At 46.6% G+C, this 27,794-nt stretch overlaps 1 protein-coding gene across 1 annotated transcript in view; it reads left to right on the top strand.

Moving 5' to 3' along the window:
* The window catches only part of RICTOR (RPTOR independent companion of MTOR complex 2), a 663,554-nt gene that overhangs the window by 363,469 nt on the left and 272,291 nt on the right, over nt 1–27,794 (top strand). The window contains 1 exon segment of the mRNA XM_029578377.1: nt 26,246–26,324. Within this exon segment, the coding sequence (XP_029434237.1) occupies nt 26,246–26,324 (79 nt within the window).

The raw sequence follows: 27,794 nt of genomic DNA on the forward strand, positions 1-27,794 counted from the left end.
CTAGGCAAGTGTGGTTATCGTACCTTGTCCATTTGTCAGTCAGCCCTCCGATCCTTCTGGGATCCAATCCGACTTTAACTCAGGAGGAGATCTCTGGTCCAGGTCGCACCTGAGTAGATTGCCCTTTAGAAGCACATGCCTTTTTGGAGAGGTTAGATTAGTGAAAAATTTGGGTGAATCTACACTTCAGAGGCTTCCAGAAGATAGGTTTAGATCGTTGCCACTCTTTTTACAGGCAGAATTAGAATAGTGACGTGAGAAGATTTCAGTCTACTAAGCGGCTCCTACAGAAGACTGCTAGAGCAAGGGGAAGAACTCTTTTCGGGGTGCAAGAAGACCATGCACAGATTCAGTATGACTTTCTTCCTCCATTCATTCTTTATAATGAGGACCAGTAGGTTTACTCCTTGATTACCCTTATAGGGGGCAGACTACAGGGTTTTTTCAAGGAGTGGATCCATATTACAACAGACCTTTTAGGTCCTAAATATTATTCAGAACAGGTATTCCCTGGAATTTGTATACCCAACAACTGAATGTTTTATGCAATCACCTGCTCATTCCCCAGTAAAACTGCTGGCAATTCATTCAAGAGTTGAGAAATCATAACATTTACAGGCTATTTGTCCAGTACTAATCAACCAATAGTAAAAGGGATGCTATTTAATCTAATTTATCATTCCCAAAAAGTGTGGCACTTTCTGACCAATGTTAGATCTGAAAGTATGAACAAAAGTTTACATGTCTCTCATTTCTATATGGAAACCCTCAATCAGTAGACTCATTGGTAAGAAGAAGAGAATATCTAACTACTTTGAATTTGAAGGAGGCATATTTCCACATCCCTGTGAGAAAAGGCTTTCAGAAATATGTCCATTTTTTTATACTAGGATGACATTACCAGTTCAGAGCTCTACTCTTTTTGGCTTAGCAATGGCTCAAAGAACATTTACAAATGTAATGGTAGTAGTAGCAACCTTTCTAGGAAAGCAAGGCCATTGCAGAAAGACTAAATTAATTCTTTGCTTCCGTGTTTACTAATGAGGATGTTGGGGAGATACCAATTCCTGAGATGGGTTTCAGGGTTGATGAGTCAGACGAACTGAACAAAATCACTGTGAACCTGGAAGATGTACCATAGTAGGCCAGATTAACAAACTAAAGAGTGGTAAATCACCTGGACCGGATGGTATGCATTGCAGGGTACTGAAGGAATTAAAAAATGAAATTTCTGATCTATTAGTTAAAATTTGTAACCTTTCATTAAAATCATCCATTGTACCTGAAGACTGGAGGGTGGCCAATGTAACCCCAATATTTAAAAAAGGCATCAGGGGCGATCCAGGTAACTATAGACCAGTGAGCCTGACTTCAGTGCTGGGAAAAATAGTGGAAACTATTCTCAAGATCAAAATCGTAGAGCATATAAGAAAGACATGGTTTAATAGAACACAGTCAACATGGATTTACCCAAGGGAAGTCTTGCCTAACAAATCTGCTTCATTTAAAAAACATGTGGATAAAGGTGAACTGGTAGATGGATTTTCAGAAGGCATTTGGCAAAGTCCCTCATGAGAGGCTTCAAAGAAAACTGAAAAGTAATGGGATAGGAGGCGATGTCCTTTCATGGATTACAAACTGGTTAAAAGACAGGAAACAGATAGTAGGATTAAATGGTCAATTTTCTCTGTGGAAAAGGGTAAACAGTGGAGTGCCTCAGGGATCTGTACTTGGACCAGTGCTTTTCAATATAAATATATATATATAAATGATCTGGAAAGGAATACGACGAGTGAGGTTATCAAATTTGCGGATGATACAAAATTATTCAGAGTAGTTAAATCACAAGCGGATTGTGATACATTACAGGAGGACCTTGCAAGACTGGAAGATTGGGCATCCAAATGGCAGATAAAATTTAATGTGGACAAGTGCAAGGTGTTGCATATAGGGAAAAATAACCCTTGCTGTAGTTACACGATGTTAGGTTCCATATTAGGAATTACCACCCAGGAAAAAGATCTAGGCATCATAGTGGATAATACTTTAAAATCGTCAACTCAGTGTGCTGCAGCAGTCAAAAAAGCAACAGAATGTTGGGAATTATTAGGAAGGGGATGGTTAATAAAACGGAAAATGTCATAATGCCTCTTTATCGCTCCATGGTGAGACCGCACCTTGAATACTGTGTGCAATTCTGGTCGCCACATCTCAAAAAAATATAGTTGCGATGGAGAAGGTACAGAGAAGGGAAACCAAAATGATAAAGGGGGATGGAACAGCTCCCCTATGAGGAAAGGCTGAAGAGGTTAGGGCTGTTCAGCTTGGAGAAGAGACGGCTGAGGGGGGATATGATAGAGGTCTTTAAGATCATGAGAGGTCTTGAACGAGTAGATGTGAATCGGTTATTTACATTTTCAAATAATAGAAGGACTAGGGGGCATTCCATGAAGTTAGCAAGTAATGCATTTAAGACTAATCGGAGAAATTTCTTTTTCACTCAATGCACAATAAAGCTCTGGAATTTGTTGCCAGAGGATTTGGTTAGTGCAGTTAGTGTAGCTGGGTTCAAAAAAGGTTTGGATAAGTTCTTGGAGGAGAAGTCCATTAACTGCTATTAATCAAGTTTACTTAGGGTATAGCCACTGCTATTAATTGCATCAATAGCATGGGATCTTCTTAGTGTTTGGGTAATTGCCAGGTTCTTGTGGCCTGGTTTGGCCTCTGTTGGAAACAGGATGCTGGGCTTGATGGACCCTTGGTCTGATCCAGCATGCAATTTCTTATGTTTTTATGTATTTGAACAACTGGCTAATCAGGAGCAAGTCATATGTATAGGGTGTCTCAGTGACAAAGTATGTTGTATTTTTTCTCCAAAGGTTGGGATGAATAATCCATTTTGGAAAGAGCCAGTTAATGTTCTCACAGGAAACAGAGCATTTGGGAACCCTGTTCAGTACCCAAGAAGATATAATATCCCTAACTGCAAAAATGATTTTGAAGATCAGGGCGCAGGTGAAACAATTTTCAAGGGAACAAGGACTCTCTGCATGGGCATATCTCCAACTTCTAGGCACAATGGTTTCATCACTAGATGTGGTCCCATGGGCAAGTGCACACATGAGGCCACTTCAGTTAGCATTGCTTACCTGTTGGAAGGCCCAAGCACAAAGTTACGAGGTTCATTTTCCTTTAGCGGAGGATATAAGGGAGAGCCTATATTGATAGGCCAACATTATAAATATACAGAGATCGGTGGATCAGCTGAATAGAAATTGCAGAAATAAAAGGGAATGTAATTCGAATGCCCAGATTGGGTTTTCATAGCAGCAGCTTGACAGGTTTCTGAAGGTATTTTCCAAATTCTGTACACCCAGGGCCAATGGTCTCAAGGAAAAGGTTTAGGATTGATAAACCGGTTAGAAGCAAGTATGGTAAGATTGATGTTATTTACTTCCAAAGTCTCATCAAAGGAAAGGCCAGGGCTTAATTTGTGTGGGAACGGCCTGGAACACAGTTCCAGCACTTCTTTTCAGACTAGAGCACCAGGGGTATTCTGCTCCAGCCCCTCCCCTTCAGGCAGCCCACAAGGAAGAAAAGAGGAGTGGTAGAGCTGGTGCAGACCAAGTAGAGAATAGCCACTTTTCTCCCTTATTCAACCTATCTCCTCCTCTTTTTTTTTTTTTTTTTTTTTTACAGGGAACAGAAGGGGAGTGGGTGTTTAAAGTCTTTTCCTTAGTTTTTAAATCTCTTCAGGAAGATGGCCTAGTCAGCCTAACCAGTAGATTAAGCAGATATACTCCTTCACGCAACTTGCACTCTGCTGTTAAAAACCTTTTAGTTGTTCCCCCCCATCAAAAGTGCAAAATATCAGGTTCCCCGTATGCGAGCCTTCTCATTCGTAGATCCCACCTTATGGAATGGCCTAATGAGTTGCAGGAGATTACAGACTAGCATAACTGAGTTAATATAGGTGAGTTAAAAATATCAAATAAATAGATAACTACAGTCATTTTAAGAAAAAATTGAAAACTTAATTCTTTAAACTGATATTTCCCTGACCTTAAGGTACCTACTTGTTTTGTTTGTATTGAGACTCTTATAATAGTTTGTTTTGATAGTTAGCTGTATACTGTTATGTCAGTTTTGTTTATATCACTGTAAACAGCCTAATATGGTTGTCCTTCTAGAAACTATATAAGAAAATTAAAATATTGAAACAGAAACTGCAGAGCAAAAAAGACACACAAAAGAGGTTTGAATTAACACAAGTCTGAAACTTATAAGTAGTAATGAAAGTCATTAAAGCTTCAACCATGAGCTTGATGATGATTGGCACTACCGCTCACAAGTTTCAAACTTGTGCTGATTCAATACCTTTTAGTGTCTGTTATCCAAGGCTTAATTTCTAGCAAAAAACAAAAAAAAAAAACCCCAGAATGGCATTTTTTTTTTTTTTTTACTGAGTCCCAAGGAATCGGAGTAGAGCAGGTGGTGTAAATCAGTTTTTGTTCCTGCAAAAATGGAGCAGAGCCAGTGGTGGTGTGGTATATATTATTTCTGGCCCCTCAGGCAGAAAAGCAGAATGTGTTAGGGCTTCTTACCCTGAGAGGGGGCAGCCACATGGCCTTGATTTTTGTGTAATTTCCAGGCACAATTGAGATCTTGAGGAATAATGAACAAGGTCAAAGAGACATGCGGTGAATGCTTACCATCTGCATTGTTTCTGCCCCTACTGAGTGTATTATCTTCCTGATGAAGTTGCTGCTCACCATGCTGACTTCCCAGGACCCACCACTGGTTAACACATTAGGAGAGGGAGAAGGGGCAAGAGAGTGAGTGAGGCAATGTTAAGGGAAAGGAGGGGGTGAAACTGTAAATGAAGGGATCAAAGGAAAGCAGAGTGAGGATGAGGGACGAGTAAGAGTTAGTGTCCTTCAACCACCAGTTCTTATAAGCACTGGTGGTTGAAGGACTAGAGGTTGAGCACTATTGGAGGCTGGAGATGAAGGATTACTGGGATGAAGAGGAAAAGTGTGTTTGCAAATGTGTGTGTAAAGGTGTGTTCCCTGTACGTACTAGGATCAGTCCAGACCGTGGGTTATGTCCCCCGTCCAGCAGATGGAGTCAGAGCAAACTTCTGAGGGTGCTGGCATATAAGCTGGTGCAACCCTCCTATTCCTCAGTATCTCTCTGACTCCAGCAGATGTGAGGAGGGGAACCCGTTGCTTCCCCTAGCTAGTGGCTTTGTTCCACACTTTTCTGTTTTTATATTTCCTTCTTAGGTTGGATCAAGCAGTAAAAAAAAAAAAAAAAAAAAAAAAAAAAAAAAGGGGTTCTTTAATTTTGGGAGAGTTTATTGTGAGGAGGCTTGGGCTTGCCGCCCTAACTCTTGCTATCTGGACTGCCTCTGCGGTAATATCTTCATTTCTCCCCTCACTCTCTCTCTTCCTTCTGCTTTCCCTTCACTTCGCAGCCGTTTTGGGGGGAAAGTTTGGTAAGTTTTTTGTACTTTTACTTTGCAGCATCGCAAGCCGTACGGAGGTGGATGCTGGTGGGGCCAGCCTCTCCCCTACCCTGAGTCGCGGTTTCCCTCCCCTCTCGCGGCCCCGCGACGCGCCAATTCCCCGGGGCCGCAGCGGCAGGGAGGTCTCTTTCCCCTGCCGCTCCTGGGGGGAGGATAACGAGTAGAGCGAGGGCGAGGCAGGCCTGCTCCTCCCGCGGCCCGACTCTCGACGTCACTCCAGCACCTCGTTCCCGCCCGGGACCGACGCGATGCAGCGCGCCCGCTGCCCGTCCTGCGGCGGCCCGGCACGGGGCGGCTCGCGGGAAGGTCCGTGCAGCCGATGTCTCCCCAGGGGGGAGACAAGCGCCGCTCCCCCGATGATTTCGCGCCGCGCTCGGAGCGCCGCGCTCCTCGGGGAGGTGCCCCGCCCCCGCCTTTGGCGGGAGCGGCGGCCATCTTGGAGCTGGAGAACAGCGTGGGATCCCACCCTGAAGAGACTCAGGAGGAATTTTTCGTCACTGGTACCGCTGGTCCCGAACCCGGGCCCGCTCCCCTCTGCCAGCGGACTCCCTAGGGACCCTCTATCTGCCCCTCCCCCGGGGCCTCCAGGTTTTTCGGCTGACTTTGTGGTGCTCATGCACCAGGCCTATCTTCAGAGCCTGCACCCTACGGGGGGCGGGTCAGCGGCAGTCCCCCCGCCGGCCAAGTCCCCAAGGATCTCGGGGACTGCGGCTGCGGTGCGGGGGGGGGGGGGTGTCCCAGAGTGCCACTGGGCCTTCCGTTGTCCCTGGGAGGAACGTCTCCTCTGCCGGACCCAGGGGGGGATCCGGCATCTCAGGGGGATGATTACTCGACTTCGGCAGTCCACCTGGAATGTGATGACCCTCGGGTGCTCCGCATCTTTCGTATGGAGGAATTGGCAGAGCTTATCCCCCATGTTCTTCAGGAGTTGGACCTCGACCCCCCTGTTGAGCCCCCGGCTCCCTCCGTAGCTTCCGCCTTAATGACAGGGGATCCAGTGCTGGCAGGCCTGCGTCCACTGGCTAGGACCTTCCCTATTCCTGATTCGTTTCTCCAGCGGCTAGTGCGTGAATGGGACACCCCGGAGGCGTCCCTCCGGGTCGGCAGGGCTATGGACACTGGGGGTACAGCTCTTCGAGACGTACAGGACAGGAAGCCGGAGGTCGCCCAGAAGAAGAAGAAGAAGAAGATCTTTGAGGTATCGGCACTGGGGGTCCGAGCAGCCATCTGTGGTTCCCTAACTCAGGGAGCCGGTCTTCGATGGGTCCAACAGCTCCTCGCCTCGCAGCAGTTGCCGCCGGAGGAGGCGGCGCAGGCGGACCGCCTGGAGGCGGTCATAGCCTATGGAGCGGACGTTTTACACGACTTGTTGAGGGTCCTGGCGAGGACCATGGTGTCAGCAGTTTCCGCCAGACGACTCCTGTGGCTACGAAACTGGGCAGCGGACCCTTCCTCCAAATCTAGCCTGGGGGCGCTACCTGTCAAGGGTAGATTTCTTTCGGCAAGGACCTCGATCGGATTATCAAATCTCTAGGTGAGAATTCGGTCCATCGGTTGCCCGAAGATCGCCAGGGGTCCTATCGTCCATCATCATCGAGCTCCAGGAACCGCGCCTGCCCTCGGCGGGGTTACAGGGGAGCTAGGCAACAAGGACCCAAGCCGCCATCCGGGAGGTCTCAGTCTTGGACCCGGTCCTTTCGGGGTCGCAGACCCGCCAGGGACTCCTCGGCTACGAGGAGTGGACTACCATCACAACGGACCAGTGGGTCCTGGACATTCTAAGACACGGCTACGCGTTGGAATTTGTCCGGCTTCCCAGGGACAGGTTCATCTTCTCTCCCTGCGGGTCAAGCTCCAAGCGCCTGGGAATCCAGCGCACGCTATGCAGGCTTCTGGACTTGGGGGCCCTTGCGCCCGTCCCCTCAGGTGAGGTGGGCTCGGGGCATTATTCCATTTGCTTCGTGGTCCCCAAGAAGGACGGCGCCTTCCGTCCCATCCTAGATCTCAAGGAAGTCATCAAGGTGCTTCGGGTCTCCACGTTCCACATGGAAGCACTCCGCTCTGTCTTCGCGGCGGTGCATCAGGGAGAGTTCCTGGCCTCTCTCGATCTAACAGAGGCCTATCTGCATGTTCCGATCCAGCCGGCCCATTGGCTGTTTCTTCGCTTCAAGATTTTGGGTCAACATTTTCAGTTCCAGGCCCTACCCTTCGGGTTGGCGACCGCGCCCGGGACTTTTACCAAGGTCATGGTAGTGGTGGCAGCCGCACTCAGGAGGGAAGGCATCCTGGTCCATCCTTACTTGGACGATTGGCTCATCAGAGCGAAGACTCTTCCGCAGGGTCAGTCGGCGGTCGACAGAGTGGTGTCCTTCCTGCAGTCTCTCGGCTGGGTGGTGAACTTCAGCAAGAGCAGCCTACTGCCCTCCCGGCAATTGGATTTTTCTGGGAGCACGCTTCGACACTGTACAGGGCACACTCTCCCTTCGTCCAGACGGGGCGCAATCCTGGCGAGATCAGATCGTTCAATTGGCCTCTCTTCCGGAGCACACAGCGCGGGACTACCTCCAACTCCTGGGCTCAGTGGCTTTTGCTATAAGTCTCGTGCCCTGGTCCCTTGCACACCTGAGGCCTCTGCCAATGTCTCTGCTATCAAGGTGGAGGCCAGTGTCTTGGGATTATCAGGCGGTCATCTCTCTCTCCGGACTGGATAGTAGTCACTACCGATGCCAGCCTGTCCGGTTGGGGGGGCAGTCTGCCTCAGGAGCTCGGCTCAGGGTCAGTGGACAAAGGAACAGTAGACATGGCCGATCTACCGCCTGGAGTTCAGAGCGGTGCGCCTGGCGCTCATGCATTTCCTGCCCTTAGTCAGGGGTCAGTCGGTCCGCGCCCTCTCGGACACTGCGACTACGGTGGCTTACATCAATCGGCAAGGGGGCACCAGGAGTCGTCAGGTAGCCCTCGAAGCCGCTCGTCTCATGCCGTGGGCGGAACGGTTCCTCGTTCGTATGGCGGCTTCGCACACTGCCGGGGTGGACAACATTCAAGCGGATTTCCTGAGCCGTCAGGCCCTGGACCCCGGAGAGTGGGCTCTCTCCGACGATGCGATGGCCCTCATCGTGCGGCGCTGGGGGATGCCCTCCATGGATCTCCTGGTAACCGCCTCCAACGCCAAAGCCCCACGGTTCTTCAGCCACAGAAGGGAGCGCGGCGCGGAGGGGGTGGACGCCCTAGTTCTTCCTTGGCCGTCCCGATTTCTGCTCTATGTCTTTCCCCCTTGGCCCCTGGTGGGCAAGGTGCTGAAACGGGTAGAGTTGCACCACGGATCGGTAATCCTAGTTGCTCCGGAATGGTCGCCTCGGCCGTGGTTCGCAGATCTACTCAACATTGCGGTAGACGGTCCTCTTCGGCTCGCACACCTGCCTCGTCTCCTTCACCAGGGTCCGGTATTTTTCGGATCAGGCGGAACACTTCTTTCTTGCGGCCTGGCTTTTGCAAAGAGGAGCCTCCTGCGTGAGGGCTACGCAGTCTCCGTGGTAGACATTCCCCCCAGAGCGCGGAAGGCCTTGACCTTGGTCGCCTATGTGCAGGTGTGGAAGGTCTTCGGAGTATGGTGTTCTGCACGGGGGGGGCCCACGCAACAGCGGCCTCGCGGCAGCAGATCCTGGCGTTCCTTCAAGAGGGGCTGGAGAAGGGTCTCTCCCACAATTCCCTGCGGGTGCAGGTGTCTGCGCTGGCCTCCTTGGCTCGCTCCTCGGGACTTCCCGATCCCTCGTCTCATCCGGATATCTCACGGTTCCTGAAGGGAGTCAAGCATCTGCGGCCGCCGGTGCGTCAGCTTTGTCCTTCCTGGAACCTTAATCTGGTGTTACGGGCTCTAGCGGAATCTCCTTTCAAGCCTCTGCTTCGGTCCTCTCTCTCAAGGATCTCACGTTGAAGACGATTTCTTGGTGGCCATAGCCTCGGCGAGGCGCATCTCAGAGCTCCAAGCCCCTCTCATGCAGGGACCCTTTCCTTCGGTTCTCAGATTCGGGAGTCCTCATCCGGACAGTTCCCTCGTTCCTGCCCAAGGTGGTCTCGGCGTTTCACTTGAACCAGGTGGTAGAACTTCCGTCCTTCCCACCGGACGCCCCTCAATCTCTCAGGCGCCTAGACGTGAAGCGAGTCCCCTTGCGCTATTTGGAAGTGACGAATGAGTTTCGAGTTTCCGATCATCTTTTTGTTCTCTGGTCCGGGAACAGGAAGAGACAACAAGAGACGAAGACCGCCACTGCGCGGTGGCTTCGGCGTACATCGGCTCCGGTAAGGATCCTCCGATAGTATCAAGGCTCATTCTCTGAGAGCGCAGGCCACTTCCTATGCGGAGTCGCAGCACGTCTCCGTTCAGGAAATCTGTGGGGCAGCGACCGGGAAATCTTTTCACATGTTTTTCCAGGCTCTTCCGGCTCCATTTGCCGGCAGCGGAATCAGGCTCCTTTGGGGACAGGGCTATCCGAGCAGGGTTCTCATGGACCCACCCGGTTTAGGGAAGCTTTGGTACATCCCACGGTCTGGACTGATCCTAGTACGTACAGGGAAAAGAAAATTATTTCTTACCTGCTAATTTTCGTTCCTGTAGTACTAAGGATCAGTCCAGACGCCCGCCCTGGTCGTGATTGGATCTGGGGGTATACCTGCTCGACACCGCTCTTGCTCTCTCTCCTGTCCTATTGCTTAGCCTTCTTCTTGGGGCTACTGGTCTGTGTGTTTTTTGATTCGGTTGTCAGTTCTCTTGGCAAGTTGTTCTGGTTCACAGTTTGGACAGTTTTTTTTTCCAGTTTGCCTTGTGGTTATGCTTGATCCATCCTCCTCGGTCTGTCCAGTTTTTCTGACTTGGCTTTGATATTCTCGATACTGAGGAATAGGAGGGTTGCACCAGCTTATATGCCAGCACCCTCAGAAGTTTGCTCTGACTCCATCTGCTGGACGGGGGACATAACCCACGGTCTGGACTGATCCTTAGTACTACAGGAACGAAAATTAGCAGTAAGAAATAATTTTCTTGTGTTTAGGATAGTGAGAGAATTCCCAGCCCTGGTCCTGGACCCTGACAGGTCACACCCCCACTCTGCCCCATCCCTCACGCCACAGTTCCACTTCCTTTTTGTCTACAAATTAAGCTCTGAGAGAGGCTGTATGAGTCCTCTGTGACAATGCCACAGCAGTGGCTTATATAAATAAGCAAGGAGGTACCAGAAGTCAGGGAATAGCAGAGGCAGTGGACCTTTTTATTTGGGTGGAGAAGAATCTGCTTCAATGCTCTGCACACGAAGGACAGGAAAAAGGCCAAGCGGATTACTCAAGCAGGCACATAATAGATCCAGGAGAGTGGGAGCTAAGTCATTGGGCATTCCAGCAGATAGTGCAGAAGTGAGGAAATCCACAGATAGATTAATGGTGACAAAGTAGAACTCAAAGGCACCAAGATTTTTCAGCCAATGAAAGGAATACATCAGCAAGGCCATAGATGCTCTGGTTCAAATATAGCCCCCTTGGACATTGATAATTTGTGTAATAAGCTAAAAAAGGAGAGAGCTTATGTTGTCCTCGTAGCTCCAGAATGGCCAAGAAGGCCTTGGTATGCAGATCTAAACAGGCTGATATTAGACAAATCATTACATCTACCAGGAGTTAAAGATCTGCTTCACTAGGAACCAATAATAATGGAAGACCCTTCTCCATACTCATTCTTCAGAGGGCGAGATTAGTTAAGAAAGGTTATTCACGATCAGTATTTTAAATTCTAAGAAGACTTCCACTTCACTGGCCTATGTGAGAGTATGGCATTCTTTTGAGATCTATTGCTCTCAGGTTGGAAATATTCTGGCTTTTTTTTTTTTTTTTTTTTTTTTTTTTTTTACAAAAGGGCCTTGACAAGGGCTAGCATTAAATTATCTGAAGATACATGTAGCATTAATTTCCTGTTTTAGGGGAAGAGTTAGTTTTATTTTTATCCTCTCATAAGGATATGTCTCATTTTTTTCAATGGGCTAAGCATTTGCATCCTCCACTTAGGCTGGAAGTACCTCAGTGGATTTTAAATCCAGTGTTGTGTTCTGTAACAGAAGCTCCATTTGAGCCTTTGGAGCAAGCAACCCTAAAGAATTTAAGTTTGAAGTCAGTGTTCCTGGTCTTAATTACTTCAGCATGATGAATTTATGAGTTAATCATTGCCGTGTCAAGCTTGTCAAAGGTGGTTTTGGTTTTTCATTTGAATAAAAAGATTGTGTTGCCTTCATTCAGTAAGTCTGAATCTAAGGGTCCAATGGAGTCTCTACATTTTCTGGATGTGAAGAGATGTCTTTTAAGGTATTTACTGGCTACATGAGACATTTGTCAGACTGAGAAATTATTTGTGCTGTTTGAATTGCCATGAAAAGATGAGGCCTATTCAAAAGCAACCATTGCAATATGGATTAGGTAAGCAATTCCTTCTGCGTATTTATTGCAGGAAAAACAAACACCAAGCGTTTTAAGGCTCATGCAACCTGAGCACAAGCTTCTTCATGGGTAGAAATAGTTACAATTAATCCTGTTGATATTTGTAAGGCAGCCACATGGACTATATTAAGTCCATTTGTAAAACATTGTAGACTGGATATTCTCGCCAAATAGACACCTCTTTTGGTGCAATTGTTTTGAGAGAGCGAGTTTACAGTCTGCCCAACCTTAGTATATAGGCTTTGGTACTTCCCACATGTTCTTGACTGATGGAGCAGAAGGAGAAATTAAGACTTAGCTGATAATTTCCTTTTCGTTATTTCTGCTAAACCAGACAAGAAGCCCTCCTAGGAAGAATGTATCAAGCTGCCTTGATATCAATTTATAAAATAAAAGGGCATGAGCAGCTTAGCTTTTAATGTTCAGTTGAATTTTTATGTAGGAATTTGCTTAACACTATCCTTTGCAATATGAGCGCTTATATATTTAGGGGCAGATTTTCAAAGACCTACGCACGCCGGGCCTATTTTCAAAAGGCCCGGCGGTGCGCATAAAGCCCTGGGATGCGTGTAAGTCCCGGGGCTTGAAAAAAGAGGCGGGGCGAGGGCAGGGTCAGTGGCTCCTGGCACAGCGGCCATTTGCCACTGTATCAGAGATCGTGTGCCAGCAATTGGCTGGCGCGTGCAACTTGGCAGGCGCAAAAGGTAAAATAAAGATTGGGGGGGAAAGGTTAGGGGAAGGGGTGGGAAGGTCAGACTAGGGGGGAGGGAACAGAGGAAGCCAGTGTGGCTTGGCACGCGCAAGGTGCACAATCGGGCGTATATGTTCGCGCACGCTTTTAAAATCTACCCCTTAATGTTTAGAATTTTAAAATTTCTGTGTTATATAAGGAAGAATTTAAGTGTAGTAAGGTTTGTAATTGTTCATGGCCATAATTATTTGTTAGCTTTGACAGAAGTATACTGGCTCCGCTTATGACATACCTACAAGTGATTAAAAAAAAAAGAAAACAACTCTGCCTCCAGATGCTGGATGAAAGGGAAAAGAAATTCTCAGAGGACAAGCAGGATGGTAGTCCTCACACGTAGATAAAGTCATCAGATGGAGCCTGATATGGAAAACTTATATCAAAGTTTCTAGAACTTTGACCAGGCACACTGAGCATGCCCATTGTGCCCTATATCACGCATCCACGCGGGGACCCTCTTCAGTCATTTTTTTTTTCTGCGAAGCTCTGAGCTACGCAGTTTGAGCTCAAAACTTAGCTTTTTGCCTTTTGTAAAACTTGTTTTTGCATTTTTTTTTTTTTTGCAATTGTTTTCTCTTTGATCCTTCGTTGGGTCCCTCTTGGTACCTTTCCATAGTGTCTCCGGTCAGAGTTTTCAACATTTCAGTAAGTTTCCTTTCGCAGTCGATTCCCCCCATGGTAGCAGTGCCTCTGTGTCTGTCGGCCATTGCTGCCATCATTTGACTTTTGGCCATTTTGTTTTACCCTGTTATGGCCATGTCCGGTTTTCACCGATGCCCCCAGTGCCCAAAGACCATGTCATCACTGATTCTCATGAGATATGCATCCTCGGCCTGGGGGCATCACATGAATACCCATGGTTGCGCTCAGATGTCCTTGAAGGGGACGTCTGCTTCAACTCAACAAGATGGACCAACTCTTCGGTTCGAGGAAGTCTGAGCCATTGGCATCAAAGGACCTTGGAACCGCACTAATAGACACCATGCCATCGACATTGGCCGGGTTCATTGTCTTTGACCTCGGCACCGGGGAAGGACCAGGCTGAGCATCAGGGAAACCTAGGAAACATCAGCACCAGTGCCCATCTATGCATGGTGCTGGGCACAGCTTTTGCCATGATGCCCCAAAGTGGCCCCGTGGCAAGGAGTGCCCATCCTCCATCAATGCGCGAGGTCCCCTATGGTCTCCATGGTCCTCATGCCAGTCATCAGTACCCCTCACGGGTCCAAGGAAGATCTGGTCACCCCCCTTCCTCCCAGTCAGTGTTGGCATTAGCAGTGTTCAAGGAAGGGCTGGAGCACAGAGTCCAGTTGGTGGTTAAGCGGGCACTGCAGGGCTTCGGTCCTGTGGCAGCACTGAAGCCGGTGCCACCTGTCCTCATGCCGCTTCTGGAGAAGCTCAATGTGCTCATTGGTGTGTTACCAACCCAGCTGGTGTTGGTTCCCTGGACAGCACCGATGCCTAGTGGGGCACCAAGGCCTCTCCCTACCGATACAGTGGTCATCACCGGTCATTCCGAGGAGGAAGCTCCAACGGGGCCAGCAGAGACAGAGGCCTTTAGTCCCCTGTCCAGTCCCACTGGTGCTTGTACCTCTGAACATAGCCCAAGCACCTAGGGGCCCCATCCCCTTTGGCACACAGGATGAGGATCCCTATGACCCCTAGGGGGATGATCAGATGGAATCCTCTGAAGACTTGGATGGTCTTCTATGAGACCCTTCTCCAGATGAGCAAAAGAAGTCTCCGCCTGAGGACTTAACCTTCGCAGGGTTTGTGACGGAGATGGCAGAGGCCATCCTATTCCAGCTTTTGACAGAAGAGGATGCCAGGCACAAAATGCTTGAGATTCTCCAGTTCGTGGAGCCTCCTAATGAGATCGTGGCGGTATCGGTCCTTGAGATCCTTCAGGAACTGCTGATGATGTTTTGGGAACAGCCCCTCACAGTGTCTTTAGTTGATAAGAAGGCAGACGGGATTTACCTCATTCATAAGGCTGCTGGATTTGATAAGTTTCAGCTGCCTCACTAGTTGGTGGTGGTTGAATTCACCCTCAAGAGGACCAATTCATCGATGCCCCCGGGGAAGGACTTGTGGAATGGCATGACTGTGGGCCTTGGATCTCCAACCGGAGGTACAGGAACAACTCGCTGATGTGCTGTGTTCTGGAGAGAATCTCTTCAGAGTTGGGGTGAGGAATGCTGTATCCCAACTCAAGGAACATCACAAAACCCTCCAGCAACTCTCCGCCAGTACTCCGGACTTATCCTCCTCTTCCAGGAAACCATCAAGACTGGGGCCAAGGAATTCTTTCTTTCTCCAAAGGAAGTACTATCCTCCATCTCCTCACTCGCATCAAACCACCAGGGACAGGGTTTAGGCTGGGCCGCAAGGAGCATAAGCAAGTCACCCATACCAGGGCCGATTGTCCCTCTGGTTGGGGGCAGGCTGCCATTCTTTGTGAACCAGTGGCCCAGTATAACCTCGGATCAGTGGGTTCTGTCCATCATCCATCAGGGATACCAATTGAATCTATTGGGTGTCCCGCCAAATTGTCCTCCATGCCCATTTTGGGGGCCGGTAGCACATCAGGAAGTAGTACAAGTGGAACTTTCCTCCCTCTTAACGGCCAGAGTTGAGCCCATACCACCAGGGTAAAGAGGGCAGGGATTCTACTCAAGGTACTTCCTAATTCCAAAGAGAACAGGAGGACTCCATACCATCCTAGACCTGAGGGCCTCGAACAACAAGTTTCTAAAATAAAGAAAAGTTCAAGATGTTTCCCTGAGCACCTTGAATCCCCCTTTGGCAAAAATGGGACTGGCTATGCTCCCTCAACCTAAAGGTCGCATACACCCATATCGAGATCTTCCCTGGTCACAGAAAGTATCTCTGATTTGTGGTGGGGAAAACAGCACAGCTAGTACCATGTGTTGCCGTTTGGGCTCGCATCCGCCCCATCGTTCTTCACAAAATGCCTGGCTGTGGTGGTGGCGCACCTCTGCAGACTGGGCGTGCATGTCTTCTCGTATCTGGACGATTGGCTGGTCAAGAGTACTTCTCAGACAGGGAGTCATCAGGTCCATGTGCTTGACCATTCAGGTGTTGGAGTCACTAGGGTTCTACCTCAACCTCACCTTTAGGAGTCTTCCTACTCAAATTGTGCTAACCACGGATGCATCTACCCTGGGGTGAGGAACTCATGTGGATGGGCTCGGCACCTAGGGTCTGTGGTCCGCTCAGGAATGCTCTGACAAATCAACTTCCTGGAGCTCAGGGCGATCAGGTACACACTATGGGCTTTCAGAGGTCAGCTGTCCAACAAAGTTATCTTGATCCAGACTGACAATCAAGTAGCCATTTGGTATGTCAACAAGTAGGGAGGCATGGGATCGTACCTCTTGAATCAAGAAGCGTCCAGATCTGGTTGTGGGCCTTGTCCCACGGAATGATGCTCGGGACCATGTACCTGGCCGGGACGGAGAACAAAGTAGCAGACAGCTGATTCAAGTATTCAGACCTGAGTGGTCCCTGGACCAGGAGGTAGCGAATCGGATATTCCGCCTCTGGGGGAACCCGGACATAGATCGTTCACTTTCCCCTGCAAAAGGAAGGTGCCTCTGTTCTGCTCCCTGTACTGGTCAGATGGCAAACCAGCCTTGGACGCCCTTGGCTATCATAGGGGCAAGGGTCTTCTGTATGCATATCCTCTGACTCCTTTAGTGGCGAAGTCTCTCTTGAAGCTTTACGAGGACAGAGGGACTATGATCCTCACAGCCTCTCATTGGCCGAGATAGGTCTGGTTTCCACTCCTGTTGGAATTGTCCATCCAGAAGCTGGTCAGTCTGGGGATTTACCCAGATCTCATCACGCAAGATCAGGGCAAACTACAGCATCCCCACCTCCAGGCCCTGTCGCTCACTGCATGGTTATTGAAAGGTTAATTCTGCAGCCGCTTGATCTTTCAGAGGATATGTCTTGGATCCTGGTGGCTTCTAGAAAGCCTTCTACTAGAAAATCCTATGGATTGAAGTGGAGGAGTTTTTCCTTGTGGTGTGAGGAGAAGACCGTAGATCCGTTCTCCTGCCCCACACAAAAACTACTTGATTACCTTCTACACTTATCAGAGGCTGGCTATTAAAAACCAACTCCATTAGAGTTCATCTTAATGTAATTGGCATATACTACCATGGTGTAGATCAGTGGTTCCCAACCCTGTCCTGGGGACCACCCAGCCAGTCGGGTTTTCAGGATATCCACAATGAATATGCATGAGAGAAAATGTGCATGTTATGGAAGCAGTGCATGCACATTTTCTCTGATGCATATTCATTGTGGATATCCTGAAAATCTGACTGGCTGGGGGGTCCCCAGGACAGGGTTGGGAACCACTGGTGTAGCTGGTACGCCCATCTCTGAAGAGCCTATAGTTGTACGTTTTAAGCAGGGCCTGCTTCAGTTGAAGCCTCCCCTAAGACCTCTTCTTGAGACCTCGAACATGTGGTGTTAGTTCAGCTGATGAAAGCTCCTTTTGAGCCCCTGCATACTTGTGACCTGAAGTACCTGGCCTGGAAGGTCATATTTTTTGGTGGGGCTCACTTCAGCGTGCAGGGTCAGTAAGCTCCAGGTCTTAGTGATTTATCCACATTATACTAAGTTTTATCATGACAGGATGGTCTTGCATACACACCTTTGTTCCTGCCTAAGATGGTGATGGATTTCTATCTTAACTAGTCAATCGTCCTGCCAATTTTCTTTCCCAGGCCTCATTCGCACCAAGGCAAATGAGCAATGCACAGTTTGGACTGCAAGTGAGCCCTTAGCCTTCTATCTGGAGCAGAAAGAAGCCCCATAAGACAGTCAACCCAACTTTTTGTTTCTTTAGATAGGAATAGGTTGAGTATTGCCATTGCTAAACAGACACTATCCAGTTGGCTTGCAAACTGCTTCTCCTTCTATTATGCCCAGACGGGATTGCATCTTTGGGGTCATGTCAAGGCTCATTCTGTCAGAGCCATGGCAGCATCGGCCCACTTGCGAGCAGTTCCTGTGCCGGAGATCTGCAATGCTACATTGTGGAGTTCTCTCCACACATTCACATCCCATTACTGTCTGGATAGGGATGGCTGACACGACAGTAGGTTCGGCCAGTCTGTCCTGTGAAACCTGTTTGAGGAGTAGAACCCAACTTTCCCGACCTAAGGCACATTGTTTGGATTCAGGCCATCTCCTCCTCTATTACCAACAGCCCCGTGGTGTTGTGCCCGTTGGCACCTGGTTAGGTGTCTGTTGGTGTCCTTTTGTGTTGAGGAGCAGCCGGTAGCTAGGGATTCACCCATGTGTGAGGACTACTATCCTGCTTGTCCTCGGAGAAAGCAGCATTGCTTGCCTGTAACATGAATTCTCTGGGGATAGCAGGTTGTTAGTCCTCATGAAACCCACCCATCACCTTGCAGAGCTGGGTTTCTTCTATTTTTTACATTTTTAGCATAATTCTATGTTCCGAGTTTGAAGGGGAACACCGTATGGATGCGTAGTATAGGGTATGCTGGGCATGCTCAGTGTGCCTAGTCAAAATTCTAGAAACTTTGACATAAGTTTTCCGTATTAGGCTTCATTTGATGATGTCACCCATGTGTAAGGACTAACATCCTTCTATCCTTGGAGAACACCTGTTACAGGTAATCAGCTCTGCTTTATCAGGTACGTCTTAATTTCTCCTTTTGAGTGCGGATGTGTTTTCCTTGTCGTGGGAGTTCTTTTCTTTGTGGTGATGATATTGGTCCCTGGTGCAGACATCCTTTTGAACCACAGCCACTATTGGGTCAAGTTTGTTTCTACTGCAATCTACAACAGGGAAACCTGCTTGCGAATCTAATATGGATAGCATGCTTAACAAACGAGATATCAAGAACAATAAATGAAATGGCGAAGTTTGATACAAATATTAACAAGAAAGCAGTCTGAACCATTTCACTTTCAGAAAAAAATTAAAAACTTGGCTGTTCGCCCAAGCATACCCCTGAAGAAACCGCAGGGTCACCCCCACAGTCACATACCCCACGGTTGAGTCCTCTTTCAGCAACTCAAAGGAACTGTTTTTCGGCTAACTGCGCTTTAATATAACTTGCCTAATATTACACACGATGTAAATTTGTATATAATGCTTACCATGTAAGCACTTACGTTTCTGCTTATTTGCTCTGTTCTCCAGTTAGAAATTGTTTAACCTATCCTCTTTTTCTCTAACAGCCCAGTTCCACATTCCCTGTTATAATGTAATTTCTTGCTTTCATTGTTAACTGGTTTTTTTCCCCCTAGTACATTGTAAACCGGTACAATAAGACCTGGTCTTGAGCATCGGTATATTAAAACATAGAAACATAGAAATGACGGCAGAAGAAGACCAAATGGCCCATCCAGTCTGCCCAGCAAGCTTCCCTCACCTTTTCTCTCATACTTATCCGCTTCTCCTAGCTCTTGGTTCTAATTCCCTTCCACCCCCACCATTAATGCAGAGAGCGGTGATGGAGCTGCATCCAAGTGAAACATCCAGCTCGATCAGTCAGGGGCAGCAGCCGCCGCAATAAGCAAGCTACACCCATGCTTATTTGTTTTTACCCAGATTATGTTATACAGCCCTTATTGGTTGTTTATCTTCTCCCCTGCCGTTGAAGCAGGGAGCTATGCTGGATATGCGTGAGGTACCAGTTTTTTCCTTCTCCCCTGCCGTTGAAGCAGAGAGCTATGCTGGATATGCATCGAAAGTGAAGTATCAGGCACATTTGGTTTGGGGTAGTAACCGCCGTAACAAGCCAGCTACTCCCCGCTTTGTGAGTGTGAATCCTTTTTTTCTTCTCCCCTGCCGTTGAAGTTATGCCGGATACGCGTGAAGTACCAGTTTTTCTTTTCCCCTGCCGTTGAAGCAGAGAGCTATGCTGGAAATTCGTGATGTATCAGTCTTTCTCCCATGCCGTTGAAGCAGAGAGCCATGCTGGATATGCGTCGAGAGTGAAGTATCAGGTACATTTGGTTTGGGGTAGTAACCGCCGTAACAAGCCAGCTGCTCCCCGCTTTGTGAGCGCGAACCCTTTTTTCTTCTCCCCTGCCGTTTAAGCAGAGAGCTCTGCTGGATGTGTGAAGTAACAGTTTTTCTTCTCCCCTGCTGTTGAAGCAGAGAACTATGCTGGATATGCATTGAAAGTGAAGTATAAGAATGGAGTGATCAAGCTAGTTGAAAGGCATCAGGAATAGAGGAAGGTGGGGGTAGTAATTTGGTTATTTTGTTTGGGGTAGTAACCGCCGTAACAAGCCAGCTACTCCCGTCTTTGTGAGTGCAAATCCTTTTTTCCACATTTCCTCTTGCTGTTGAAGCTTAGAGTGATGTTGGAGTCACAGTAACCATGTGTATGTTTATTGAATAAGGGTATTGTCTCCAGGCAGTAGCCATCATTCTGGCGAGTCACCTACTCTTCATTGGCGGCCTCTTGACTTTATGGATCCACAGTGTTTATCCCACGCCCCTTTGAAGTCCTTCACAGTTCTGGTCTTCACCACTTCCTCCGGAAGGGCATTCCAGGCATCCACCACCCTCTCCGTGAAGAAATACTTCCTGACATTGGTTCTGAATCTTCCTCCCTGGAGCTTCAAATCGTGACCCCTGGTTCTGCTGATTTTTTTCTTATGGTAAAGGTTTGTTGTTGCCTTTGGATCATTAGAACCTTTCGAGTATCTGAAAGTCTGTATCATATCACCTCTGCTCCTCCTTTCCTCCAGGGTGTACATATTTAGATTCTTCAATCTCTCCTCGTACGTCATGCGATGAAGATCCTCCACCTTCCTGGTCGCCCTTCTCTGTACCGCTTCCATCTTGTCTTTGTCTTTTTGTAGATACGGTCTCCAGAACTGAACACAGTACTCCAGGTGAGGCCTCACCAAGGACCTGTACAAGGGAATAATCACTTCTCTTTTCTTACTCGATATTCCTCTCTCTATGCAGCCCAGCATTCTTCTGGCTTTTGCTATCGCCTTGTCGCATTGTTTCGCAGACTTCATATCATTAGACACTATCACACCAAGGTCCCTCTCCTGCTCCGTGCACGTCAGCCTTTCCCCCCCCCCCCCCCCCCCCCCCCCATCGAATACAGTTCATTCGGATTTCCGCTCCCCATATGCATGACTTTGCACTTCTTGGCATTGAATCTCAGCTGCCATATCTTCGACCACTCTTCCAGTTTCCTTAGATCCCGTCTCGTTCTCTCCACTCCTTCCGGCGTGTCCACTCTGTTGCAGATCTTAGTGTCATCCGCAAAAAGACAAACCTTACCTTCTATCCCGTCCGCAATGTCGCTCACAAAGATATTGAACAGGACCGGTCCCAACACCGATCCTTGCGGTACACCACTTAAAACCGCTCTCTCTTCAGAGAAGGTTCCGTTTACCATCACACATTGTCTTCTGTCCGTCAACCAATTTGCAATCCAGGTCACCACCTCGGCACTCACTCCCAAGCTTCTCGTTTTATTCACCGTATCAAAAGCTTTGCTGAAATCCAAGTATATGACATCGAGCGCTCTTCCTTGATCCAATTCCTTGGTTACCCAGTCAAAAAAGTCAATCAGATTTGTCTGACAGGATCTTCCCCTGGTGAATCCATGTTGCCTCTGGTCCATCAATTCTCCGGACTGTAGATAGTTCACTATTCTCTCTTTCAGCAGAGACTCCATTACTTTTCCCACCACCGAAGTGAGGCTAACCGGCCTGTAGTTGCCAGCCTCCTCCCTGTTCCCACTCTTGTGAAGCGGGACCACCACCGCTCTTCTCCAATCTCTCGGCACCACTCCCGTTTCTAGGGATCTATTGAACAGGTCACACAGCGGACCCGCCAGAACATCTCTGAGCTCCCTCAATATCCTTGGATGAATCCCATCAGGCCCCATGGCTTTGTCCACTTTCAGGTTCTTTAGCTCTTCCCACACATTTTCTACTGTAAAAGGATTTTCATCTATTCCACTTCCCTCCAGTTTCTTGTGGTGTAGAGATGGTCCTTCTCCAGGGTCTTCTTTAGTGAACACAGAGCTGAAGTATTCGTTTAATATTTCTGCCATTTCTTCGTCTGTCTCCACACATTGATCATTACCACCTTTCAATTTCACTATACCACTTTGGACCTTTCTCTTTTCGCTGATGTATCTGAAAAATGTTTTGTCACCATTTTTTATCTCCTTGGCAATCCTCTCTTCTGCTTGATTTTTTGCCAACTTGTTTGTTTTCTTCGTCTCCCTCAGTTGATACCAATATTCTTCTTTGTGCTCCTCCCTTTGGGATCCTTTATATTTCTTGAATGCTGTTCTTTTAGCTTTAATTTTGTCAGCCACCTCCTTTGAGAACCAGATAGGTTTCAATTTTCTTTTACTTTTCTTTATGTTTCTAACATATAGAGCAGTTGCCTTGGTGATTGCTCCTTTTAGATAAATAAATAAATAATCAAGGCTGGTTGTTCGGCCAGACCTTCCACTAGATTCTATGGCAGAAACATTCCACTTTACTACCCAGTTGCCAGATCATGAGCCCACAACTTGGATCATCACTGGGCCAGTCCTACTTATTGGATTCATACTAATTCGGCACAAGGTGCATTAAATATGGAGGTAAAACATATATGCCTTTGTACTCTTGCATCCATCTCGTTATTCTGACTGCCAAGTTTTACAACGTATTCCTTTTATGATCTACTGTATGTACTGTTTTAACCTAAATGACTAGATGACTGTTATAATCTGCCTCATATATCTTTAATCAGATCTGCATATATGTTCTTCCACCATGATGTTTGTTTTAATTCTAATTTGTGATGCAAATGTAACTGCTATTGTAATTTTAATTATAAGTTTCATTTAATCCACCTTGAGACTTCCTTAGGAAAAGACAGAATAGCACATGTTTATAAATACGTTTCTGAACATGATTGACAAAGATTTATTAAATGGATTAGAATTTACATGTTTATGCTGGATACTTTATGATGGAGACAAGCATTTATTTTGAACAAAACACTACTTAACAATTTTTTGTAGTTTATTTTATGAAAAGCAAGTTTGCTTACCGTAAACGGTGTTTCCATAGATAGGATGAATTAGCCATGCTGTCTGGGAAGCGTCGCGACGCGAAGTAGGCGGAGTCTCCTCAGCTAGTAACAGAGCTTTGACTCTGTGCGTCTGCGTTGTGGTGTTCCGGCGTGGTTCCCTCTTCTCTTCAGTTTCTTTGTAGCCAAGCAAGAGGTAAGGTAGATTAGTGTGTCCTGTAGTTGACTGTCTAGGGAGGAGGGAGGGAATGCATGGCTAATTCATCCTGCTATCTACGGAAACACCATTCACGGTAAGCAAACTTGCTTTTTCCTGTCGATAGCAGGGCTGAATTAGCCATGCTGTCTGGGAGACCCAAGCTCCCTGGTTGTGTCCATGTATAATGCTTTTTGAAGGTTTGGACAGCAACCCTTGAAGTGGTAGACAGTTTCATAGCTTTTGTGTAGTTGATAAGACTGCTGAGCCTAGTGCTGCATCAGAGGTCATTTGTTGTTGAAGGGAATATTGAGATATGAAGGTATGAATGGAGGACCATGTTGCTGCCTTGCAGATATCCAGTAGAGGGACATTGTTCAAGTGAGCAACTGATGCTGCCGTGGCGCGTATCTGATGCACCTTTGGCTTACTTTCAAGTTTGATAGAACGCTTATTGTAGCAAAATAGAATGCATTGTGATAACCAACTGGCTATAGTCCTTTTCGATACAGGTTGGCCCGGATCATTGGGGTTAAAGGAAAGGAAGAGCTGAGAGTGCCTAGAAGTGGACTGAGTCCTCTGTTTGTAGTAGGCTAGAGCTATTTTACAGTCTAGAGTATGTAGAAGTTTCTCCCGATCATTGGCATGCGGTTTTGGCATAAAAATGGAGAGAGTGATGGTTTGAGATGAAAAGGGGAAACCACCTTAGGGAGAAAGGTAGGGTGAGGTCGGAGAGTTATTTTGTCATGGTAAAACTCTAGGTAAGGGGAGTAGTGAACCAATGCCTGGAGCTCACTGACCCTCCGTGCTGATGTAATAGCCACAAGAAAAACTGTTTTCCATGTCACATATTTTATGTGGCTGGTCTCTAATGGTTCAAAGGGTGATATCATGAGCTGTTCCAAAACTACATTGAGATCCCAAGGTACCGGAGGTTTAGTCACTGGCGGGCGAAGACGTAACATGCCTTTCATGAACCTAGATATTAGTGGGTGATTTGATATAGGCAGATCGTTGTGCTGTTCATGAAACGCTGCTATAGCGCTAATGTGTACTCCGACTGAAGTGGTAGTTAAACCCGCTTCGTACAGGGTGTGTAGATATTGTAGTAATTGTGAGGCAGTAGCAGAGAAAGGATTTATGTTCCTAGAAGTGCACCAGATTAGGTAGCGATGCCATTTGCCTGTATAGTTACGTCTGGTGGAAGGTTTCCTGGATGCGATGAGGATGTCTTCCACATTTGTGGGTAAATTAAGATGATTCAATACCTGCCGTTCAATCTCCATGCTGTGAGATGAAGCGATTGATTCAGTGGGTGAAGAAGAGAGCCTCCTTCTTGTGTTAGCAGATGTGGACGGTTTTGTAGCAGTATTGGTGGGCGAATGGAAAGCTGCATCAGATACGCATACCATGGCTGCCTTGGCCATGCCGGAGTGATGAGTATCATGTCCGCCACATCTTGTATGCACTTTTGAACTGTCCGAGAAATTAGTGGAATGGGGAGGATAAGCATACATCAAGCCTGTCATCCATGGAATGAGGAAGGCATCGGGGGCGAACCGTATGTTGCTGGGATAAATGGAGCAGAAGGTTTGAACTTGTCTGTTGCTTTCTGTGGTAAAAAGATCTATCAAAGGAAAACCCCATTGCTGAAAAATGTTTTCTGCTACCTCTGGATTTAGGGTCCACTTGGTGGATGAAAAACTCGGCTTAGATGATCTGCTGTGATATTGTCTAGGCCCGGAAGTTAAGTGGCTTGGAGTGAGATTTGAAACTTGAGAGTTCAATGAAGTATTCAAAGTGCTTCCCGACACAGAATCCAAGAACTGGACCCTCCTTCTTTGTTTATGTAGAACATTGCTACTTGGTTGTCTGTATACACCATGAGGTTTGACTGTTGGATTTGAGTGGAGAAAGTTTGAAGTGCTTTCCAGATCGCCTGAAGCTCTAAGAGATTGATCTGGTACATAGACTCTTGGGGAGTCCAGAGACCTTGTGTTTTTAGGTCGCCTAGGTGGGCTCCCCAACCTTTCCTGGACACATCCGTAGTGAGCGTGAGCTGATGCGGAGGTAGACGGAAAGGGGATCCCATTGATTGGTTGGAAGGAGAAATCCACCATCGAATAATTGATAATTTTGCCACATTGGCAATATTTAAATCTTGACGGCTTGGGAGCCATCTGGAATTGAAAAAGATGAAAAAACGAAATTCGCTGAAAAAATATTCTGAGAGGAGAAAAATTGTGAGGAGAGAAAAACCCTGTGTGCAATCGGCTCGCGGAAAAAAAGAAACTGAGGAGAAGAGGGAACACCACCGCGCAGATGCACAGAGTCAAAGCTCTGTTACTAGCTGAGGAGACTCCGCCTACTTCGGGTAGAGACGCTTCCCAGACAACATAGCTAATTCAGCCCTGCTATCGACGGGAAAAATACTTATTTAAAAAAATGAAGGTTTTCCTATCTGTTTTCCTGTTTTGTGATTTATAGATTTATGTTCCTGTGTGATTGAATTTTTAAATATTCCAGCGCCAGTTCTTCCATTAAGTGAACTAGACAGCTGCCTGGGATCTCAAAATTTGGTGGGAGGAAAGAGGTTGTGGTGGTGGCAAATCCCCTGAAAATCTGCAGGTGCTTTCTACTCACTTTTAAGTCACAGCACCACTAGAGAGAAGGAAATAGATGCAGGATAGATGGGGATAGAAACAGAGAGGAAACTGGGTGATTGTAAAGTTGTAGAGAAAGGGTGCTGGATGGGTGGAGAGCAGAGAGAGATTCTAGACACTGCATAAAGGGGGCAAAGAGATTGGAGTGATGCTGAGCAGAAATAAAGGCAGGAAAGAGGAGTATGCTGAGGGGGAGAAGATGACTAAGTAGAAATGATGGGCAGGGGGAATGGAGAGAGATGCTGGGTACTGTGGAAAGGAGGCAAAGAGAGGAGAATGCAGAATTTGGCAGAGGGTAGAAGGAGAGATAAAGATGGATTATGTGTCATAGCTATCACTGATGGAGGGTGGGGGGGAGGAAAGATTGAATGTTTGCCTAGGACATCTGATAACCTCACACTGGCCCTAAAATGTTCTGTGTCCACTTTGTTTAGCGATGACTGCTGTATTTTGTTCTGACCACTGTTACTCAGATTTCAAAGTAATTTTTACATGTTTATAGTAAGATGCTGACTATGATGATAGTATTTAGGATGTTTCCTTGATTTTACAGATTTTTGTCCATTCCAAAAGGGTTTTCTTATCTAAATGAAAGAGGTTATATAACAAAACAGATGGAAAAATGGCAAAAGGTAATTTTTTTTGTAGATTGAAAATGAGTTGCAAATCTTGTAATTATTGATTTGTTGAAATAGAAAATATTTTTGTTATGTTAATTTGCATTTCTAGATTGCCTTCCTTCTACTAAAGAAGTACAATCATTAAACATAAATTATTAATCTAATACATTCAGAAACTAATACATCAGTAAAATACATAAATATGGACCGGCTAATACATCAATATAGCAAACTGGAATGCAAGAAAATTTTTCTAGTGTAAACAGTACAGTAGAGTTCCTTTTATCTGAAGATCCATTATTTGAAAAGTCTCATTATGCAGAAAAAATTGTGGTCCCCATTCCTTGTTCCATTATTCGGAATGTCTGTTATCCAGAAATTTTGTACCACAGAGCCACAAATCAGCACCTCAACCCTAGCCTACCTTGCTCACCACTGTTTTGCAGAAGCATCAGAAGAAGATCAGCAGTATTGCTCCTCTCCTGTTCCCAGCATTTGGCAGTAGAGAGCCTGAGAGAAAAGGGGCTCAAAGACTCTTAAACACCAAATATGGAAAATCAAGTCCAAGGAGGAGCCCTCTATCAAAGAACCAGGTTTCTTTACAAAAACGTCTAGGATGAAAAGGAAGAAGTATATGATGTTCATTTAGCAGAAAGTGGAGCTTTTTAAATATCTTCATCATGAACCATGTTACTAAATTCTTTATGGAATAAAAATTTGAACAAAAGTCAACCTATGATTTAAGGATACAGAAAGACAAGATTTATGCTAATAGTGACTCTTTTATGGGAATGGCTAAATCAAAAACCTTATCAGAGCATCAGAATACTGATTTGGAGAGCATATTGTATGAGTGGTTATGCCAGCATTGCAATGTGCCTGTGTAAAGGCCCAGTATTCTTTGAGAAAGCCAAGGTTTTTCATACAGGAAGAAGATTGAAAGTGACTGTTCTTCGTGGACAAGAAAGATATCAGCCACACAAATGGGTGATGTCATTTCAATGGCACCGGGATAGAAAAGCTTTTTGAGAACTAAGAAAACCAAGAGGGTTTTTCTGAGCATGCATGGGCACCATCCAAATCTACTCAGTCTTTTTTCATCCATTCATATGAACTGACTATTTTTCTGCTCTGCTTCAAAACCACTCAGGGTCTTTTTATCTTAGTTTTCTTTCTTTTTTTTTTTTTCTCCTAAATTCTTCTTTACTTTTGTGAATGTTAGAAAAAAAATATTTCCTTAATTTTTATTTTTGTTTATGTGTGAAAATTGAGTTCCACTTAGCCTTCCTTCTTTTCACAATGTCCCCTCTGTGATTTTTCTTACAGACTATCACAATTGCTGTGTGTGGTGTTTAGGCTTTTTGAATCATATACCTTATATCGTGGCCTATACTTGTTTGTCTCCAAGGGTCATAAAATACAGAAATCTTGCCCTGATGGATTTCCTGGAATCTCCTTTCTATTTGCCTCAGGAAGCAAGAA

This window comes from Rhinatrema bivittatum, chromosome 1 (assembly GCF_901001135.1).
Source record: "Rhinatrema bivittatum chromosome 1, aRhiBiv1.1, whole genome shotgun sequence".
In the NCBI taxonomy this organism is placed as follows: domain Eukaryota; kingdom Metazoa; phylum Chordata; class Amphibia; order Gymnophiona; family Rhinatrematidae; genus Rhinatrema; species Rhinatrema bivittatum.